The sequence below is a fragment of the Henckelia pumila genome, chromosome 4 (assembly GCF_033568475.1).
Source record: "Henckelia pumila isolate YLH828 chromosome 4, ASM3356847v2, whole genome shotgun sequence".
Taxonomy (NCBI): domain Eukaryota; kingdom Viridiplantae; phylum Streptophyta; class Magnoliopsida; order Lamiales; family Gesneriaceae; genus Henckelia; species Henckelia pumila.
The window spans coordinates 19,604,924-19,625,973 of NC_133123.1; the positions used below are offsets into that span (position 1 = coordinate 19,604,924).

At 33.6% G+C, this 21,050-nt stretch overlaps 3 protein-coding genes across 19 annotated transcripts; 1 reads left to right on the plus strand and 2 right to left on the minus strand.

Moving 5' to 3' along the window:
- Window positions 1–1,004: 1,004 nt before the first annotated feature.
- On the minus strand, window positions 1,005–6,214 carry LOC140864702 (uncharacterized). 17 transcript variants are annotated; one of them, XM_073269011.1, is made up of 9 exons: window positions 5,712–6,214; window positions 5,210–5,296; window positions 4,666–4,930; window positions 4,126–4,280; window positions 3,649–3,796; window positions 2,398–2,521; window positions 2,246–2,286; window positions 2,025–2,138; window positions 1,005–1,201 (listed from the first exon to the last, which is right to left on the minus strand). In XM_073269011.1, exons 3-6 carry the CDS (start codon window positions 4,915–4,917, stop codon window positions 2,468–2,470), a joined length of 609 nt encoding a protein of 202 aa, XP_073125112.1. In that variant the 5' UTR covers window positions 4,918–4,930; window positions 5,210–5,296; window positions 5,712–6,214; the 3' UTR covers window positions 1,005–1,201; window positions 2,025–2,138; window positions 2,246–2,286; window positions 2,398–2,467. The 17 variants fall into 17 exon arrangements, 14 of the variants coding, with proteins under 14 accessions (XP_073125112.1, XP_073125110.1, XP_073125111.1 ...); XM_073269009.1 differs by having other exon boundaries at window positions 5,630–6,214; XM_073269010.1 differs by having other exon boundaries at window positions 5,132–5,296; window positions 5,630–6,214.
- A 9,541-nt stretch (window positions 6,215–15,755) lies between these two features.
- On the plus strand, window positions 15,756–16,442 carry LOC140860615 (uncharacterized). The gene has a single exon (XM_073263618.1). It carries the CDS (start codon window positions 15,756–15,758, stop codon window positions 16,440–16,442), a length of 687 nt encoding a protein of 228 aa, XP_073119719.1.
- Window positions 16,443–18,414: 1,972 nt separating this feature from the next.
- On the minus strand, window positions 18,415–18,981 carry LOC140860616 (uncharacterized). Its single transcript, XM_073263619.1, has one exon. The coding sequence runs from the start codon at window positions 18,979–18,981 to the stop codon at window positions 18,415–18,417; it is 567 nt and encodes a 188-aa protein (XP_073119720.1).
- Window positions 18,982–21,050: the final 2,069 nt, after the last annotated feature.

Below are 21,050 nucleotides of genomic sequence, written 5' to 3' on the forward strand. Positions count from 1 at the left end.
GACATGCGAGTTTACATTATAAACATATAATTGAAAATAACATATGCAAAGCAAAAAAAATTTGTGACCTAAATATTTAGTGCTTAAATCAGGGATAACAAACTAATACCATCAAACAATTTTATTACATGAGAATAAAATGAAAATAAAGCATCCAACTTACATGTACCTCCAACCATCCCGCAATTTCATTACTTATCATGATATCAAACTAATACCTCCAAAAATTTGATTACATGAGAATTAAAATGGAAATAAAACCTCTAACTTACCCGTACGGAAATACCTTTAATCCCCCAATAGCTTGATTACAACATTTTGATTACAAACTAATACCTCTAACAATTGATTACTCATTGATTAATTGGAGATACTTAATATTCTCCACAATTTTGAAGCTCTAATTTTGAAGCTCAATAAAATAGAAGGTCTACTTATTTTGGTTTTTATTGCAATAATGGCTCAGTTTGTAGTTTCATTGAAATATTAAACACATCTATTACATCGCACTAAGTGAATAAAAATTATAACAACTTTGCATACACTAAAAGAAGTATTTACTATCCCATACGTTTGGTCCTATCCCAGTAACAAGTTTAGGGGAAATGAAGTATACTCTTGTGATTGTTGATGACTACTCTCGATTCACCCGAGTCACTTTTCTAAAATTTAAAGACCAAACTGCTTCCCACACTACAAGAAAAACGGAAAAAGACAACGGATTTTATCCGTTGTCGTAGGGAGTGAAAAACTGTTGTAACTATTGGTGTTGTCAAAACTGTGCCCCTACGACAATGGATAAAATCCGTTGTCGTTGACACAAATCCGTTGTCTTTGAGAAAAACGACAACGGATTTTATCTGTTGTCGTAGGGCATGCTTTTTACAACACCATTAGTTACAACAGTTTTAGACCCCCTACGACAACGGATAAAATTCGTTGTATTTTTTTATATAAAAAACAAAAAAAAATAAAAAAATTTATATAAATTTTAATATTATAAATAAACCAAAATTTAAAATTTCATAACAAAATTTAATATACAATTTGTTAGTATTACAAATCACTCGAAATTAAAATTCTAATTCAATGCATACTACAAAAAAAAAAATCGAAGTGGTGGTCCGACCCTTTGCATCCTTGATGGTGTAATTAGCTCCAGCTCACATCAAGTAGTCTTCGATCATCGGTTTATTACCCTCTGAAACAGACATCAATAACAAAAGTTAAATAAACTTGAAAAACAAAGTCTACCAGTTATCATTTTCACATTTACTCAAAGATTCAATGCCCTTCTTATAGTTTTCGCGTTATCATGTGCTTCTTAAACTTGTAAAAGGAATTTGATTATGAATAACTTAATTATAGAAACTATGTTATAATTATAATAGACCAGGAAGAAAGAGAGATTCTCCTCTTTAATGATGAGCTGATAACTTGTACAGGATTGGGGATATGATAGAAATCATAGAAAACATGGGAATATTCATTTTTTTATCAGAAATTCAAATATACATAAAAACTCACTGGTGACAGGTCAGAGTTTAGAAATAATTTCAGGGAATTTGGAAAAGAACATAAGAGGCAGTCTAAGATGGGTTGTTCTAATGGTGTTGTTCACAATTTTTCTCTTGTTTCTGCCAAAAGAAATCCGTAGATTGAATTGTTGCTCCCAACATATTACATGGTAGCAAAATAATCACAAGATAAAATAAAATAGCAGCTAGCATATAGCTAAAGTGAGTTCCTAGAAGGCATTAATATATCTATTATATGCCTAGAAAAACAACAAACAAAAATCATATGCATTTAGTGAAGACATATCTACATTGAACATTTCTGCAAAAATTAGGCATTAAAATGACTATGAACATAGAGCAGCAGTTGCATCAATTAATCACCGCCATGCAAGCAATAATTACCCATACTTCATGCATAAAAAAAGGAAATGTTCTTTGAAACAACTCTCATATAGAAAGAAAAGTTCTACTTTAGAAAACTATGATGAGACTAAAGGAAAATACCAAGTAAAGATCGATGGAAACTAACTCATGCACTGCCAATGCCTTTAAGAAGCTGGTTATGAATTAATAACCCCTTGCTGCAACCTCAAATGGACGACTTAATTTGAAAAGTTGCTGTAGTAAAGTAAGGTAAAAGCAACACACTCTCAGAACATTGCAATAAAGTTTATTTAACAAGCAAAGAGGTATTGCTATTGCGGTCAAGGAGAGTGAAAAATTACCTATCGTCATTTGAGCTCGAACAGTGAGAAACCTAAAATCACTGCAATGCACCATTAACAACAGAGAATCGGATTATGCAACAAAAAGCCAACAGAATTCGGAGTTTCTTAATTTCAAATTTTCACGAAACCAAATCTTCCACCTAAATTACCAAATCATCCTTATTTTCTCCAGCGAGCACTGGAACAAGAAGATCAGCAAGAGAACTGTCATTATAAGCTTTATTTTCTTCTAGCCTCTCTGATTAATCTGGGCACCACTAACCAAAATACAGCCTGCAATAGCACCATGAATATTGTGGAAGCTCAATTTTGTTGATATCTATGATTCCCTCTATTTAAATTGTTAGTAAAAGCATACAAGTGAAAATTCTAACACATAGCACTATTTTATGGGGAGAAAACCAGCATGTGAAGTGTTTGAATGATCTCCAATTTTAAAGTCCAGGAACCCATCCTGCTCGACTCTCTTCAGTTTGAAAATATTGAGATGATCACTGGAATTCTAGCAGTAACGAAGTCAAATCTCAATATACATGCTTGTATCATGCATATCTAATAAGCAGAGTGACCATAATAAGCAGCATAGATACATCAAATAAATAAATGGAAAAAGTAATCATGAAATGCTTTCAAGGATCTGAGTTTCCGTGTGAATCCAATAAGCATGAATCCACAAGCAAAGACGTACACTTCCACCAAACAAAAGTTCAAGTAATTACTGTTTTTTCTTAAATATTCCATATATACATATACATTTTTTGTCAAAAAACAAGAATTGAAATAAATGAATTTCTTTAGCATGAATAAATATTTATTATAATTAAATCATGAACACTATCGATATCTTATATGAAATTTGAGATTTCGATGCCACGAAATGGTAATAAATGAGCTGGGTAGACTTAGGTGTTCAAATCATTTTAAGAAATTTGACTTGAAGACTCATGGGGGTGTCACAATAGACCCAAATAGTACTAAAGGTCAACTTTCCAAGGTCAACCAGGAGTGAGCTGTAAGCCTGCATGCATATCCAATCAAACTCATTAATTATGAGGAGTTTAAGATATTTTGTCCCATAATAATACCGCTAAAAATTCAAATAATAAATTATTTTCCATTTACTGCCATGCTTAGAAAATATGTATTTAAATTCATCAATTAATAAATCAAAACATCATTTATATTTATATATTATCTAATCATCCTTATTAATGCATCATGGTCACTAAGTAAGACAAAAGAATGGCTTGAAGGCAATAAGAGTGACCATAATAAGCAGCATAGTGCAAGCATGTTCCCCCCTTGACTGAATTCAAACATTAAAATCTGTCTCCAAAATCCCAAGTTAATGATACCGAAAACTTGTAAATGCATAGAAGATGCTTATTAGACATACATACATTGTCACCAGCTTCAATTAGCTTTTTAACACAGGAGATCTTTCCATGCATTGCGCCAACATAATATAAGCATGAAAATTGAAAGCTTTGGAACCACTTGAAAATTAAAGGAAGAAAGACTACAAGACAATAGTTTAGCCCTTCGCTCCTGCACACACAAAAAAAAACACAAGAAGAAGGCAGATTATATATTGCTATGCTATTGGTAAAGCCATTCATCTCATTAAACAGATGTAAATAATACACGGTCAAATAAAGCCGCAAGAATTTACAACCTAATTTTCCAGACTAACTCAGAAGTCAGAATCACAGTATTAATTAATGACAAATGAAGATAACAAATGAATTCAACTATCTGAATATAGGCAGCCAAGGAAATAAAAGAATACATATTTTCTTGCCCTAGAAACCCCTAGCCAATATCTGAATATGTGGTTGAACGAATCTATTAAACAACACTTATGAGATTGCAAATACCTGTTGTTGTAATAAGTCTTGTTCATTTCTCTCTTTGGCATTCCATTAGAATGAAATAAGATTCTCGTCCTCCTACTAGCAGCAGCACTCCGAGGACTTTTGAGGGGAAAGGGTAGTCCAAAGTGATAATTCCCACACAACTTAACTCTTCTTCTCTGAGCAGATTCAAAAATTCGTTTAACATCCTCAAGCATGTTATATTCTAATAAAAAAACAAAAATTAATGAATCAACTGATTACAATTTATCTAACTACAGATCAGTTGCTTTAAGTGAAAAAGCAAACTTTTAATAAAAACCAAAATATAAAATTTGTAAGTACACTTTCAAATCGACATTAACCAAATCCACAACCTGAAAAACTGGCTGAAGAGGGGGGAAAAACATCCCAGCCTCTACTCAATTAACAAACAAAAAAATATCAAGCCTGATCGTCTCTCGAGCATTTGCCATTCCTCTATACAGCGGAGTCGCACGCAAATCAGAGTGCATAAAACGATACAATTATTTAATAACTAACAAAAATAAAAAGTTAACTCACCTCAATCAAATCAATTCCTCCACTAATTTTGAGACGAAATGAGGTATGCACGTGAGATTTCACATTTTTTATGATAATATTATCACAAATGAAATCAGGAGGCAAAACAATAGATTGCACCTTGTATCCTATGCATCCTATGATTGTTGTTGCTAAAATGGTAATCTGACTTCCTTTCAATTTCTTGGCAGACAAATAATTCTCCCTAATAGCATCTCGAAACTCGTTCTCCAAAAGAGGAATCAGTTCCATATATTGCCAAATACTGAAATTCATTAATGATATCAGATATCATTGACACCAAAACTTCTTGGTTTCGAGGCAGAGCAACTAAATTCCACAATTCAACAACAATTATCAATCAATCTAGTCACTTTAAAAATTAGATTCTTTAAATCAACTATTTACATGACAATTAGATTGAATTCATCAGATGAAAAATGAAAATGAAATGTAGCAAAAATACCAAGATAGCGGAACTTGAGTGATTAAGTTGTTTAATAACTAAATGTGCCCAACTCCTGTGATAGCTAAATAAAGCAACCTGGCAATCTGGATTCTGAAACACAAAGCTCCTTGGCTTGTTCACCAGCAAAAACCCACCACTTGGATTCAATAATCCACCTAAAATCTGCATAAATTACAGAAAACAAATATAACACCTAATTCTAATCCACAAAAGTTACAGGCTCGGAAGTCGGAAGCCATGGAAAGCAGAATAATACACAAAGCAATAACTCGAATGTAAGATACCAAGGCAACAAGCATACTAGAGTAACCAAGATATCAAATTCGAACATGAAAAGCAGAACCAGCAAAATAACCGACGCACAAACCATAAAACTATAAAATTTTCGTCCGAAAGCTATTAATTTCACCAGATAATAACATTATCAAATCAAAAACTCCAAATAGGAGAAAACAAAACACTCGAAATTTTGAAAATAATTAGAGTGTTGAGTACTTTCAAAATGGTTGATTTGTCGCAGCCATTTGGCCCAAGGAGCATCCAAAATTCTTGCAAAAATATTTTACATAAATTTGACCTCCGGAAAGACCATAAAATACATGTACGGATCTGGAATCGAGCTCAACACTGCCAAATATTGAACCAAATCTGATGGAATCGCGATGAACAGTAATCGCGCAACAAGGTCACACGAATAGGGTCTTGGTCTTGGCTAGAAATTGGGGAAATGGCTGGGCAAGCTTTAAAATTATCCTGATACTTGATAACAACTAGCTCACGACCGGGAAAGGCAAAAATCGATGGTTGATGCTCAGAAATTGGAGCCTTAACTCGCGAGAACAACTTTGGACCAAATGAATCATCCTCATCACTGACGATACTACTGGGCTAGGGTGCTGCGGCGGCGAGGTGCGGCGACGACCGGGATGGAGTTCTGCGGCGGCGAGGTGGTAAGCGAAGCGGGCGGCTAGGGTTTGGTAATTGGAGAATGGATCGTGAGAGCAACAAGGAAAGAAGCCTGCGACGAGAGAGGAGGGAAGAAATCATGTCTACGTGATTCGTTCCCTTAAAAATCTAAGTGTTAACTCTGGCTATTACAATTTATTTAGAAAAAGAAAAATTTAATTTTATTACAACACAAAATAATAAATCCGTTGTCGTAGGCTATATAAAATACCCGCTCATAGACAACGGATTTTAAAATCTGTTGTCGTAATCCTTAAAAAACACGCTCATAGACAACAAATTTTAAAATCCGTTGTCGTAGGCTATAATCTGTTGTGGTTGTTTATCAAAATAAGACAAACAACAACACTTTTGAATAAATCTGTTGTAAAAGGTCAAGAGACAACAATTTTTTCACAAAACCGTTGTCTTTTAGATGTTGTTGAATCTAAAATTTGTTGTAGTGCCAACTGATAAATATTTTCAAAAGACTTTTCAATGAAAAATAAAAAAAGATTGACAAAATCAGGAGTGACAAGGGAACTGAATTCGTCAATCAAACTTTGTCTTCATTTTTAGAACATCATGGAATCGGACACGAGTTCTCAGCAGCTAGAACACCACAACAAAATGTTACAGAAAGGAGAAATCGAACTCTGAAATAAGCTACTAGAACAATGCTGGTTGATTATGGGGTGTATCAGAGGTTTTGGGCAGAGAGTGTGAACAAAGCCTGTTATACTCAGAACAGATCAATGATATGTAAGAAGCATATGAAAACGCCATATGAGATCTAGAATGGCAAGCAGAGTATCTCTTACTTTAAGGTGCTTGTTGCAAATGATATATTCACAACAATGGTAAAAATCATCTGACTGCATTCGATGCAAAGCCATATGAGGGTATATTTCCTGGTTATTCTTCCATTAGCAAGGATTATCGAGTGATTTGAATCTAAGAGGTGCTCGAAGATTCATATTGTTCCAAGATTTGCTCCGTGATTTACAATCGAGAGTTGAAGGTTTTGGAATTCATGGAAATCAAGTTGGAATAATTGAAGATCATTTTGGAGGAAGTTATAACAATATTGAAGACCAAAAGGATCAAGAAAGTAAAGAAAACATAAAAGGAAACACAAAAATAAAGTGTTTGGTTCGAAGCCAAGGCGCGCCCGCGCTACTTCATTGGTGCGCCCACGCTATGTTTTGCGCACAAGAAGCGCGCTCGCGCTGCCTTATCGCGCGCCCGCGCCGTTTCAAAAATTATGAAGGTTTATTTTGCGAAGTTTAAGCGCACCCGCGCCGACGTTCTCTCACACACACTTCGGCATGTAGTGTGTGTGCATGGAATTTTGAGTATTTTTGATATATTGTGATATTTTGAGTCTTTTAAGTTTATTAGAAAACTTTTAGGAGATATCTTTGATATCTTTAGATATATTTTGCAAAATTTTGCGTGATCTTTTATTATTTTGTAGTTGTATTATAAATACAACAAAGACATTCATTATTAAAAACAACATAGTTCATATTATTGATTTTTTTATCAGTCTAAAATTCTCTCTAGAATTTTATTGAAACTTTTGCTTTGTCAAAATCAAACTTATCAAAGTTTAACAACTTTGTGGCGTTTGTCGATTGATTATATTCGTGGGTTGTCAAAGACAGGTTCCTTTGAAGGTCCCGTTGAGATCGATTGTTTATTCCGCAATTATCTGTTGCTAGTTACAGGTTCAACTAGAGGTGGATTTTGCAAACTTACTTTTTTCAAAGATAGGGAAAAATCGTTGAATTCTTTTGTTATCGAATTGAGATGAGATTCTTTGAAATCGTGTTGCCTTTCATACATAAGATTCACATCATTTGGTATCAAAGCTTAAGGTTTTGATTCAAGTAAGTTGTAACCTTCTTTAATCTATATTCTTTCTTCGTTCATCTTTCCTTGTTCTTCGTTCTTCATCTATCTCATCTCAAATTTCTGTGCCATTCTTTCAAACTTGTTATCCAAGTCTCGTGTATTGTGCTACAAGTTATAAATTCAAAAAAAAAAAGAATAGAAAATTCGAAATTAAAAAAAAAAGTGATTTGAAATCGGTCAAAAAAAAAAAAAAGAGACCGAAATTTTCAAAAAAAAAAGAAAGGAAGCAAAATAACTTGTGGTCAAAATTTCTTGTGTCTTGTGAGTCTTGGGTGCCAAGTTTATTTCAATCTTCATAAAGTCAATTTCTTGTTTTTGTGCAATCTACGTGGGTCGATTGGCAAGTGTTTACAAGTTTTGAACTTGTGAGTTTGATATTTAAAATCACAAAGCATAAGCTATTCCATATATTTTGAGTGAAAAAAAAGAGTGATTGAGTGATTTCTTTGGAGTGACTAGTGAGAATTTGGGTGAGGATATTTTATTACTAACCTTTTTCTTGCAGGTACAATGTTTCAAAGAAACTTTGATGAGTATAGGAAGAGTGGAAAAAGATTATATGGGTATGATAGTAGTAGGAGAGAGAGAAGAGATGATGATGGTTGTCGTGGAGAAAAAGATTTTGAATATTATTTGGGCAGGATTAAGAAAAATAAAATTCCATCGTTTGATGGTTATTCAGATTCGGAGTCGTATTTGAAGTGGGATAAAAGGGTAGAGTTTTTATTTGAAGGTCCTGATTTTTTTGAAGCTATGAAGTTTAAACTTGTTTTACAAGATTTTACCGACTATGCTTGCACTTGGTGGGATAAAGTGGTAGTGAATAGGAAAAGACATGGAATGAGTCCTATTTCTACATGGGATGAGATGAAGAAAGCTTTGCGGACACGTTTTGCTCCTAATGAGAAGAAAAGTGGAGTTTCCAAACGTGAACATCGAGGTACATCTAAACTTTCAAATTCTAGTATCTTTGATATTGCATGCTTATGGTGTCATAGAAAAGATAAGCATGATATGAGCCAATGTTTTAAGGAGGCTATGATGAAAGTGGCGGATTCTCGTGTAGAGATTGAATCTAATGTTGTAGTGGAGGTTGAGTCAAAAGTTGAAGTTAAGTCAAGAATTAAGGATGAAACTTCCTTGATTATTGATGAGAGTGTTGAAATTTGTGCGGTGGAAGGTGAATGGCTTGATGAAAACTCTTCTATTGTACATGGTGTGGTTGATAGTGGTATTAGTGTTGAATCTAATGTTCTTGTGATAGATGAGAGTCCTATTGATGTTCAAAGTGAGACTAGTACTTTGTTGGATAAGTCTTGTAATATTGCTATTCAATTGAATCCAAAAGAATTTCTTGAGGATCAATTGAAAATTGAAAATTTGAGTGATATGACTGAAAAAAAGAGTGATAAAAAAGTGAGATAGCCATGGAAAAAGAAAAAAAAAAGGAAATAATTAAGGCCGAAAGAAAGAGTGTACAAAAGAGTGAGATGGCCTTTGAAAGAAAAAAAGAGAGGAAAGAAAAGAGAGGAAAGAGACCAAGAAAAAAAAAATATTATGGTCCAAAATTATGAGGATGAAAATTTTGTGCAAATGAATAAAATCCCTAAAGTACTTTTGTACAAAGAGGTTTTATCTCATTGTTATAATATAGCCGGTTCAATCCCGAGCATCGTTTGTTCTTTTTTGCAGGTTATTGGAGATGTGTTGATGAGAAAACAAAGGAGATACAATATTAAAAGTCTTAACATGTTGGATCCATGTGAAGGTGAGGTTGAATGTTTGAAAGTTGTTCTTTTTGAGAGGTATGATGTAGATGCAAATCGAAGGTACAATTTCAATACAAACTTTCAAAGGTGTGAATTTAATTCAATGTTGCATGGGTTTAATTACTTTGTTGAAGGATTTGAGAAAGTGTTAGCTATGAATTATGCTTTAAGTTCAAATCTTGATGTTAAGTCTCTTGAGTTTGTGCATACTACAAGAGTTGGTTATTTGGTTTATGTTGATATGTGCGAGTGTTGCAAGAATAGTATAGGTGGTAAGTCATATTTGCCTGATTGGTTATTGTTGACTTTTGGGCTAACTAATGTGCGTAATACTTTCATGGGATTGATGGGTTGTGTTTTGCATGCATCTATGGGTAGCTTTATTGTGATATACTTTGATTATATCTTAGTGTATAACAAAAATTTTAATGTGCATATTGAACATTATGGAGTTGTGTTAATCATGTTGGATCGTGAACATGTTAGAATTATTGGTGAAGAGTTGATCCAATGCCAACGAGGTAAGGAATATGTGGTAGTTACTACACTATCACAAAGGTATGAGTTCTTATCTATTTTGGTTACAAAGTTTTTATGGATTGAGAATGTTAATGAGTTATATGCATTGGATAATGGTTTGAAATATGTGTTTGAGTTATGTTTGCATGAAACTCTTGAGAAATTCTATGTGAGCAATAAGTGTTTGTTTAAGACGAGTAGCACTTTTATTCCATCTTCGTCATTGAATAAGTTACTTGTTGTGGGAGCATGTAGTATAAGGTTGATGAATAAGTTTCATGAATATTTGTTGTGATTGCACATGAAAAGATTTATTGAGTGGAGTTGTGAGTGTCATAATGCATGTGAGTTGTTTCTTATTCCTAGAAAACAATGGTTGTACTTAACTATGAACATTGTGTTGGTGTTAACTAGGTCTAAGAAGGGGAGAAATTTAGTGTTTGAAATGCTTAATGAAATTTTAATCATGTGTAAGCATGTGAATGGTTATGAAGTGTTTAATTTGTGCATAAGAAATTTCGTGACTCTTGATATGGTTTTGAGTATGCAAGGTATATTATTGCTTGTCGGTTATACTCTTAAAGTTTCTAAATCTTGTTTGAATTTTGTAGGTAAGGGTCAAGATTTGAGGACAAATCTTTTTGAAGAAGGGAAGTCTGATATGAATCTAAGAGGTGCTCGAAGATTCATATTGTTCCAAGATTTGCTCCGTGATTTACAATCGAGAGTTGAAGGTTTTGGAATTCATGGGAATCAAGTTGGAATACTTGAAGATCATTTTGGAGGAAGTTATAACAATATTGAAGACCAAAAGGATCAAGAAAGTAAAGAAAACATCAAAGGAAACACAAAAATAAAGTGTTTGGTTCGAAACCAAGGCGCGCCCGCGCTATGTTTTGCGCACAAGAAGCGCGCCCGCGCTGCCTTATCGCGCGCCCGCGCCGTTCCAAAAATTGTGAAGATTTATTTTGCAAATTTTAAGCGCGCCCGCGCCGACGTTCTCTCACACACACTTCGGCATGTAGTGTGTGTGTATGGAATTTTGAGTATTTTTGATATATTATGATATTTTGAGTCTTTTAAGTTTATTAGGAAACTTTTAGGAGATATCTTTGATATCTTTAGATATATTCTGCAATATTTTGCGTGATCTTTTATTATTTTGTAGTTGTATTATAAATACAACAAAGACATTCTTTATTAAAAACAACATAGTTCATATTATTGATTTTTTTATCAGTCTAAAATTCTCTCTAGAATTTTATTGAAGCTTTTGCTTTGTCAAAATCAAACTTATCAAAGTTTAACAACTTTGTGGCGTTTGTCGATTGATTATATTCATGGGTTGTCAAAGACAGGTTCCTTTGAAGGTCCCGTTGAGATCGATTGTTTATTCCGCAATTATCTGTTGCTAGTTACAGGTTCAACTAGAGGTGGATTTTGCAAACTTACTTGTTTCAAAGATAGGGAAAAATCGTTGAATTCTTTTGTTATCGAATTGAGGTGCGATTCTTTGAAATCGTGTTGCCTTTCATATATAAGATTCATATCATCGAGTTTTTAATAAAAGAACGTTAAATGTTGAAGAATCCATGCATGTTGTCTTTGATGAAACAGTTCTCTCAGAAAAGCCTACTGATGCAACTCAACTGACCAATCACTTTCAAGAAATCAGTCTCAAAGATGATAGTGAGGATGATATGTCAATGTTAAGAACATTTCAATCTTTAGAACCAGATTTAGTAGATTCAACAGTTAAGGGTAATAATCCAGTTGACCATGCAGTCAAGGATCACCCAACTGAACCAGTTGAGTTTTGAGGAACTTCATCAACTAGAGACACAAGAATAACATCACCATGACACTGAGATTGTACCTAATTAAGAACTATCAACGGATCAAACTCAGTCAGTGCAACCGAATCTAGCAGACCCATTTGGACCAAGATACAAGTGGTCCAAGAGTCATCCACCAAATCTGGCGATTGGTAATCCATCTGCACCCTTGAGAACCAAGGGTCAGATGATCAATGAATTTTCACATGCCGCTTTATCTCAATTGAACCAAATTAAATTGATGATGTACTAATCGATAGTAGCTGGATTGAAAGCATGAAAGATGAGCTCAATCAGTTTATTAGAAACTCATTCTGGGACATAGTTCCAAGACCCTCTCATCAAACTGTGATAGGTACTCGATGGGTGCACTGAACTCTTCACCGGTCGAGAACCACACCAAGAGAGGGAATGTTGACCGGTCGAGTGCTTAGAGATCTAGCACTCCATTAGTCTTTCATATGATAAATTTATACTTGAAATACCAGGATTGCTAAAAAATGATTGAGAAAAAAATAGGTGTGTGGATGTGGTCGGGTCGAGTGATTATATCTCTTGATTCGTCTATTTCTGGGCAAATTGCAACATGAAAGTTGTATCCCATTGTATTAGATTTACATGTAATCAAGAATCTCTCAATTCGAGTTTTTATGACAAAAATATACTTGAAATATCAGACTGTGTAGAATCTTGAGCTCTGTCAATAATCTGTGCAGAATCAACAAATTCAATGTAATTTATCAGCTTCTTAAGCTTCGATTCAGACTTTTACTTGTGATGATGATTTGTAGATCATGTTCTTATCTTTAAAACACATATTGAATCATTCCATCTGGATGCCGGAGCTGAGAGATATGGCCATTATAACAGAGTTGATTTGTCAATCCGTTTGCTGCTATAATTTCGTCCACCTATATCTTGAGACAATGGTTTGACCTAGCAAACATTCGAACTGGTCCACCTGGTCTGATATATGACTTGTATATTTTTAGTTTTCTGTTCAACTATTTTGGCGACTAGTCATTTGGATCACCGAGCTATGAGATATCATCAAAATACTTCAACTCGCTAGAAATCCTGTTTGGTTGAATTCGAGTCACCATCTCAAGACTTCCAAATATGATCTATTAACTGAACACTTGAGTAAATATGTTAGAAATACAATAACAAGTTTTGTTATCATCAAAATCAAGATTGCTTGTATTTTCGTACCCAACACACACCCATATATATATATATACATATATATATATACACATACATGTATATATATATGTGTGTCATATATATATATATATACATATATCGTGTGTTTATAAACAATCTATGAAAAAATAAAAGATTAAAATAATTGGGATGCAAAAATAAATGGTTACCTCCAATAACAAAGTAACATCTATTAAAAGTGTCATTATATGTAGTTTGAAAGAGTGTTTTCATGCATTATTTTGTGTTAGTTTTTTAGTCCATTTTGCATGCATTCGGTTTGTGTTCGTATCATTTAAGTTTAATTTTATTTTTATTCATGCATATTATTTTCATTTCACGTTCCCTGGTTTATTTGTAGGTACAATAAAAAATAATGATTTTGGACACAAAAGAAGAGTCTAAGCACTAAGAAGAGGTACAAGAAGGACTTACGAAGCAACGATTGTACAAAAAAATTAATTATGATACTAGAGAGATCCAAATCCGATCTCCACCGTTCAAAATATTAAAGATGTTGTGAATCTGCTGTCCAAATTTTAGTTTGATCCGACGGCTAGAACTTCAGATATGATTTTTTCAAGAATTATACGGGTGAAGACAAGAGCAAAAGAAATGGGCAGAAAATATTGCGCTTGAGCGGAATATTTATAGCGCTCAAGCGCGAATGGTGGAAAATTTGAAAGCTGGACAAAAATTTGTGTGCTCGAGTGGGAGATTTATACCGCTTGAGCGTGATCGCCAAATTTTTAGTCCAAGGCAGAGCTTTATGCGCTCGAGCGGGTACTTTTTACCGCTCGAGCGCGATCGCGGAACATAGTTTTTTATTTTACGAACTCTAACGAAAAGGAAACACACTTTATGGAATTTTGGGAGCGTATATATACTTAAGGCGGTATATTTTGAGATTCATTCAGATCTTTAACAAGGAAGACGACGTCTAGGGCTGAAGGATTGAAGAGCGCGAAGACCTAATTCATCTTTTTCTTCTTCATTCTTCTTCTTTTGATGATTAAACTTGTTTATTGAATTATTTTTTCGTTTATTGATTAGTTTTTCTTCAACTAAGACCACGAGATTGGGTCGAGACTAATTTATGTTTGATACATGGTTACGTGTTTGAGATATCTTTGGATATTTCCAATAATTGATTGATGTTAGTTTAAAATTTCTATTGAATAGCCTGATCACCTAGTTACATGTGTTTTGATTAATCACGAATCGAATGAGGATTGATTAAACATAGCTTCAAAGATATCAATCAACATATGTTTAAACCGACTAGAAATAGTTATCGGTTTCAGTATGCGGTTTTAGGTGAAAACTGAATTTTCATAAATTTTGAATGCGTTTGAGTTTGATTAGAATTAACTAAAAATAATTAATCCGTCCAACTTGAATAGGTTTAACAAGTCAAGATGGCTCAATTATTCTCAGATATTATATCATTCAGACATTAAGATGGAGAGTCGCTGAATTCAGCCTGGACGAGATTGAAAAAGATGTTGAGGATGTGTCCTCAACATAATCTGACACAAAGCCAGCAGGATCAGACTTTCTACAACGGTGTAGAGCCGTCAGTGCGATCTATGCTAGATGTTGCAGCAAATAGAAGCTTATTCAGAAAAACTCCAGCTGATGTGTGGGAAATAATTTGGTAACATGGCTGAGAGTAATACTGGATGGCAGATTTGAAGTAGGAGAAGAAAGCAGGAGTTTTATAGATCGATGCTTTAACGACTTTGACTGCAAAAAAATGAAGCTTTATCTCATCAAATGGCACAGATGCAGTCGACTCATGTAAATCAAGTTCAGAGGATGGTTTTCGAGGAACAGCTGAAGTTTTACAGTGAGACAAAAGATTTTGTGGGGAATCAAGGAAGGCAGCCATACAACCAATATAGTAACTCCTATTATCCGGGCTGGCAAAATCAAACTAAGCAAGAGGAGATGAAGCCGAGTTTTGAAGAAATTATGATGACATATGTTGCTGGATCTGAAACAAGACTGCAGAATCAAGAAGCCATGTTAAGAAAGCTCGAAAACGAGATGGCTCAATTGGCAACGCAACTTTTGACTCGTGCTCCCGAGGCTGGAACATTTTGAGCAACACTGAGAAGAATCCTAGGGATGTGAATGCTATAATGGTGGTGACAAGGTCCCAAGGGGAGGAACCAGAAAAAAAGTGTCAAGGGAAAGGAGATAGAGAGCCCAATCAATGAAAATTCAAAAGAGGAAAGGCGAAGTTCTGCAGAGCCCTCGACGACAAGTAAGAAGGGTAAAAATTGAGATTCTGATGTTCATGTTAATGTTGATATTTCCTTTTCCGCAAAGAGCTAAGCAGTTACAATTGATTATCAGTTTAAAAAGTTTCTTGAAATTTTCAAGAAATTGCATATTAACATTCCTTTCGCAGATACCTTAGCTTAGATGCCGATTTATACTAGATTCTTGAAGGATATTTTGAAAAACAAAAGTAATTTGAATGATATAGCGCAATTTAACTTGACTGAAGAATGCTCTGTGGTGCTTCAAAATAAGCTCCCACAAAAAGTTAAAGATCTAGAGAGTTTCTCTATACCTTGTACAATATGTCATTTTTCTTTTGAAAATGTATTGTATGATTTAGGGGCAAGTATCAATTTAATGTCATATGCACTTGCTAAAAAGTTAGGAATAAGAGCCATTGAACCCGCTTCAAATTCTCTTAAATTTGCAGACATATCAATCAAATACCCTAGAGGTGTAGTGGAAAATGTTTTAGTCAAAGTGGACAATATTATTTTTCAAGTTGATTTTGTTATTCTTGATATGAATGAGGATTTTGAGGTTCCATTGATTTTAGGGCGTCCTTCTCTTGCTATTAGCAGGGCATTAATTGATGCAAAAAAAGAAGAGTTGATTTTAAGATTGAATGATGAGCAGGTTAATTTTAATATGCTTCGGCAGCTCAAAGATAACCCCATTGTGAAACCTTGCTTTGAATTTAATGTTGTTGATGAAGGTGTGATTAAGTATATGCAGGTCAACGTCGTTCATGATGTGTCAACTGAAGGATTTGGAGGAAAAGGAAGCATTGAAGCGCATAATTCCACAACAGTGGATGAATCATCTTGAGTTTAACAAGGGAGCATAGTCGGGCTATAGACTATAAATTTAAGGCTGACTGGAAGGCAACCCAGTGTTTTTTTTTTCTTACTTAATTATTGTTCTTTTTGTTTCTATTATATTTTTCTATTCCAACGCCTTACCCATCGTTTTTCCCATGTCCAGTATGTTACCCCGCTATGAGAAGTTGATGCTGGTGCTCTACAACCTAAGGAGGATGAAGAAGAATGACCAGAGGAGTGTTATTATTATTATTATTATTATTATTATTATTATTATTATTATTATTATTATTATTATTATTCGTGTATTTAGTGTCATTAATTATTGCTTTGTGTCATTTTGTGTTTGAAACATTGGGATCAATGCTTTGAATAAGTATGAGGGGTTTATTGCATTTTACATGTAGCTGTGCATATTTGTGTGTCAAGTTATGATGATTAATGAGAGCCGATGATGATTTTGGAGTAAGAAAATTAAATTTTGTTGAAAATTTTGACTTGAAATGAGAAGCCTAAAATTGAACCGTGAATATTTTTACGCACTACTATTAAACCAGTGAATTGTAGCAAAAAATTGATGAAGTTTTTGATTGCTTGACCATTGCACGGTACGAGGTGTTTAGTGATCTCAAATGTGTCTTGTGAATTTTGATGATACTTTAATAGTGCACTTATGATATCGTTTTTCTTTTTATTTTGCTCCAAAAATGGATGATTCGTATGGACACCATGAAAAAAAAAAAAGAGAAAACAACTCCATCCGGACCATGAATAAGAGATTGAAATCCTAATCACCAAGTCCAAGGTTAAGTATGCGGGTAATTTGTGGGGCTAATTTAAGTCGGATGTAAAATCCGGAGGTGCGTTAAAAATACAAATCACCCATATTTTTATATACTACTCTTGAGGGAGGTGTGATTGTTAGATATATCTGGAAGGAATGGATACATGAGAGGGATACTCGCACTGATGTGTTATTAGGTCACTGAGCAGTCGTGTAACCGGATTCTACTTAAGTTGCATGTAACTGGAATAACATCACACGCACACACGTTCACGCTAAATCGAAGGTGTATTATAAAGAGTTGAGGGTATTTTTGAACTTGTAATGTATTTAGACTTCACGGAGGCGACTACTATCCCATGGAATTGTCCTAATTGTGTCATTGTGTTTGTGTTTTTTTTTTCATTTGTCTTGCTCGAGGGTGAGCAAGATCTAAGTATGGGGGAATTGATAAGAGAGTTTTGATGCAAAATTTTGTGTTAGTTTTTGAGTCCATTTTGCATGCATTCGGGTTGTGTTCGTATCATTTAAGTTTAATTTTATTCTTATTCATGCATATTGTCTTCATTTCACATTCTCTGGTTTATATGTAGGTACAATGAAGAAATAATGATTTTGGACACAAAATAAGATCCTAAGGCCATCTCCAACCACAAACACCATTTTGGTGCAACTTTTGCACTAAAATAGTGCAATTTTTGCACCAAACACAATATCCATCTCCAACCCATTTACACCAAATATTACACCAAAAAAAATATTCTCGGAATATTCCTTTTATTCCATATATATTAATTAATTTTATTCAACATATTTTTACAAACTATATAATTAATTTTGCGATTATAAAAAAATATTTTATCGTTAATAAATATTTTTACATATTATCTAAATAATATTTTAATTAATTAAAAAATATTTTATTGTTAATGCATATAAATATTAAATTTAAAGTTTATGGTTTAATTATTATTATATAAATTAATTTATAGATAATACAAATTAATATATGATAATTATTAAAATTGATAAATATGTATGCGACTTCAAACATAAGACAACCACAGAATGGATACAACTTCAAAAATAAGACGAATACGAAACGGATACAACATCAAACATAACACATACAAATCACAAACATAATACAAAATATAATTTCAAACATAAATGCTTAGACCGTTCGAGTACAACTTCAAGCATTTGAACTACTATATTCATCCCACAAATGCTCAATTAAAGCATTTCGCAGTTCGTAGTGAGCATCTTTGTCTTTTATTTTTTTATATCGATTGAGAAATTCTTGAAACTTCATATTATCATCGACAATCATTTCGACTTCTGGAGCAGGTGTTTCTCGCGCATCTTGAATAGGTGCACTGAGATCGCGTTCATCTTCGATAATCATGTTGTGCATTATGATACATGATGTCATTATGTCATGTAAATGACATTTCTTCCAACCACGTGCTGGTGACGCCACGATAGCAAATCGTGATTGAAGGACTCCAAATGCACGTTCAACGTCTTTTCTGCAGGATTCTTGCTTCATTGCGAAAAATTTCTTTTTTGGTCCGCGTGGATCATGAATGCTTTGCACAATAGTTGACCATTTTGGATAAATACCATCAGCTAAGTAATATCCCATATCATATTCTTTTCCTCCAATTTTGTAATAAGCAGTAGGAGCAATACCTTGTGCAAGTTTGGAGAATAAACCAGACGACTCCAACACATTTATATCATTATTTGTTCCGGGCATTCCAAAATATGCATGCCATATCCAAAGATCGTAATCAGCTACTGCTTCTAAAATGATTGTCGGAGAACCACTACGACCTGCATATTGGCCTGCCCAAGCCGTTGGACAATTTTTCCACTAATAATTATTTATTGATTACATTAAATGATTATATATTAATTTTTTTAAATAATATATTAGTTATTATAATAATACCAAAAATATTTAAATAATATTTAAGTATATTTAAAAACAAATAAATGATAATAAAAAAATTTTAAAAAAAATAAAATATTTGCAAAGGCCTGCGCCAAATTTGGTGCGAAGGTGGAGGGGAGGGGGCGCTAAAATAGTGCAGCATTTAGCGCCCCCATTGGAGCTCCTTTGCTGCGCTAAAATGGTGCAAAGCACCATTTTAGCGCAGCGTTGGAGCTGCTCTAAGCACCAAGAAAAGGCACAAGAATGACTTACGAAACAGTGATTGTACAAAAAAAATAGTTATGATGCTAAAGAGATCCAAATCCGATCTCCACTGTTCAAATTGTAGTAAGCATGTTTTGAATCTGTTTTCCAATTTCAGCTCGATCCGATGGCTAGAACTTCAGATATGATTTTTTCAAGAATTATGCGCGTGAAGACAAGAGCAAAAGAAATGGGCAGAAAAGATTGCGCTTGAGCGGAATATTTATACCGCTCGAGCGCGAATGGTGGAAAATTTCAGAGATGGACAGAAAGTTGTGTGCTTGAGTGGGAGATTTATACCGCTCGAGCGCGATCGCCAAATTTTTAGTCCAATGCGGAGCTTTATGCGCTCGAGCGGGTAATTTTTACCGCTCGAGTGCGATCGTGGAACACAGTTTTTTATTTTACGAACTCTATCGAAAAGGAAACACAATTTATGGAATTTTGAGAGCGTATATACACTTAAAGCGGTATTTTTTGAGATTCATTCAAATCTTTAACAAGGAAGACGTCGGCTAGGGTTGAAGGATTGAAGAACACGAAGATCTACTTCATATTTTTCTTCTTCATTCTTCTTATTTTGATGATTAAACTTGTTTATTGAATTATGTTTTCTTTTATTAAGTAATTTTTCTTCAACTAACACCACGAGATTGGGTCGAGACTAATTTATAATTGATACGTGGTTGCGTGTTTGAGATATTTTTGGATATTTCAATTATTGATTGATGTTAGTTTAATATTTCTTGTGAATAGTCTGATCACCTAGTTACTTGTGTGTTGATTAATCACGAATCGAATGAGGATTGATTAAATATAACTTCAAAGATATCAAACAACATATGGTTAAAACGACTAAAAATAGTAATCGGCTTCAGTATGCGGTTTTAGGTGAAAACTGAATTTTCATAAATTTTGAATGCGTTTTAGATTGATTATAATTAATTAAAAATAATTAATCCGTCCAATTTGAATAGGTTTAGCAAGTCTAGAAATAGATTGTTACATAATATAGAAAAATTCACCTTGATTGGAATACACATAACTCTCAGTATGTGCCTCGTGGATGCATAAATTAGTTCGATACCTTCGTGTATCTAGATTGTCTCGTTTTAATTAAATTTATTCTTGAATTCTAGTTGTTAGATAGTTTCATAATAATTTATTTTTTTAATTCTTATTTTTATTCAATTCATCACAACCCTTTTTACGATTTTATCTAGATTAAGTAAAATAATTAAATCTTGAGAATTTACTACAGTCTCTGTGGGATCGATAATTGGACTCGTCATCCATTTACTATTTCTTGACCTAGTCCGTTTGCTAGAGTTATTAATAACCGAAATTGTCGGTCATAGTTTAATAATTTTTTTATTTTATTTTTTAAATTAAGACTTTTTCATAAGTCTCACTATTAAGTTCATGTATCAACACTTTTTTTTTTTCAAATGTCCATATAAAGGTGTCATCATATATATTTATTCTTGTAGTGCCAGTTGACACTGATTTTGGATATGATCACTCACGGGAAAAAAAAGCTATTTTGGTCATCTATTTTTACCTATTTTCTCTTTTAGTATTATAACTAGTCAAAGTTCTGTATTGTTTCTTTAACTTTTAAATTTTGG

What these genes read in the sequence shown, in the direction of transcription:
- LOC140860616 (XM_073263619.1), bottom strand. Translation starts at nt 18,981, where the DNA reads ATGCCCGGAACAAATAATGATATAAATGTGTTGGAGTCGTCTGGTTTA.
- LOC140860615 (XM_073263618.1), top strand. Translation starts at nt 15,756, where the DNA reads ATGCCGATTTATACTAGATTCTTGAAGGATATTTTGAAAAACAAAAGT.
- LOC140864702 (XM_073269006.1), bottom strand. Translation starts at nt 4,941, where the DNA reads ATGAATTTCAGTATTTGGCAATATATGGAACTGATTCCTCTTTTGGAG. An exon ending in GAGGAATTGATTTGATTGAG is followed by an intron (nt 4,281 to 4,665) that starts GTGAGTTAACTT and finishes GAATCTGCTCAG; the next exon opens with AGAAGAAGAGTTAAGTTGTG. An exon ending in TAATTGAAGCTGGTGACAAT is followed by an intron (nt 2,522 to 3,648) that starts GTATGTATGTCT and finishes GTGCTATTGCAG; the next exon opens with GCTGTATTTTGGTTAGTGGT.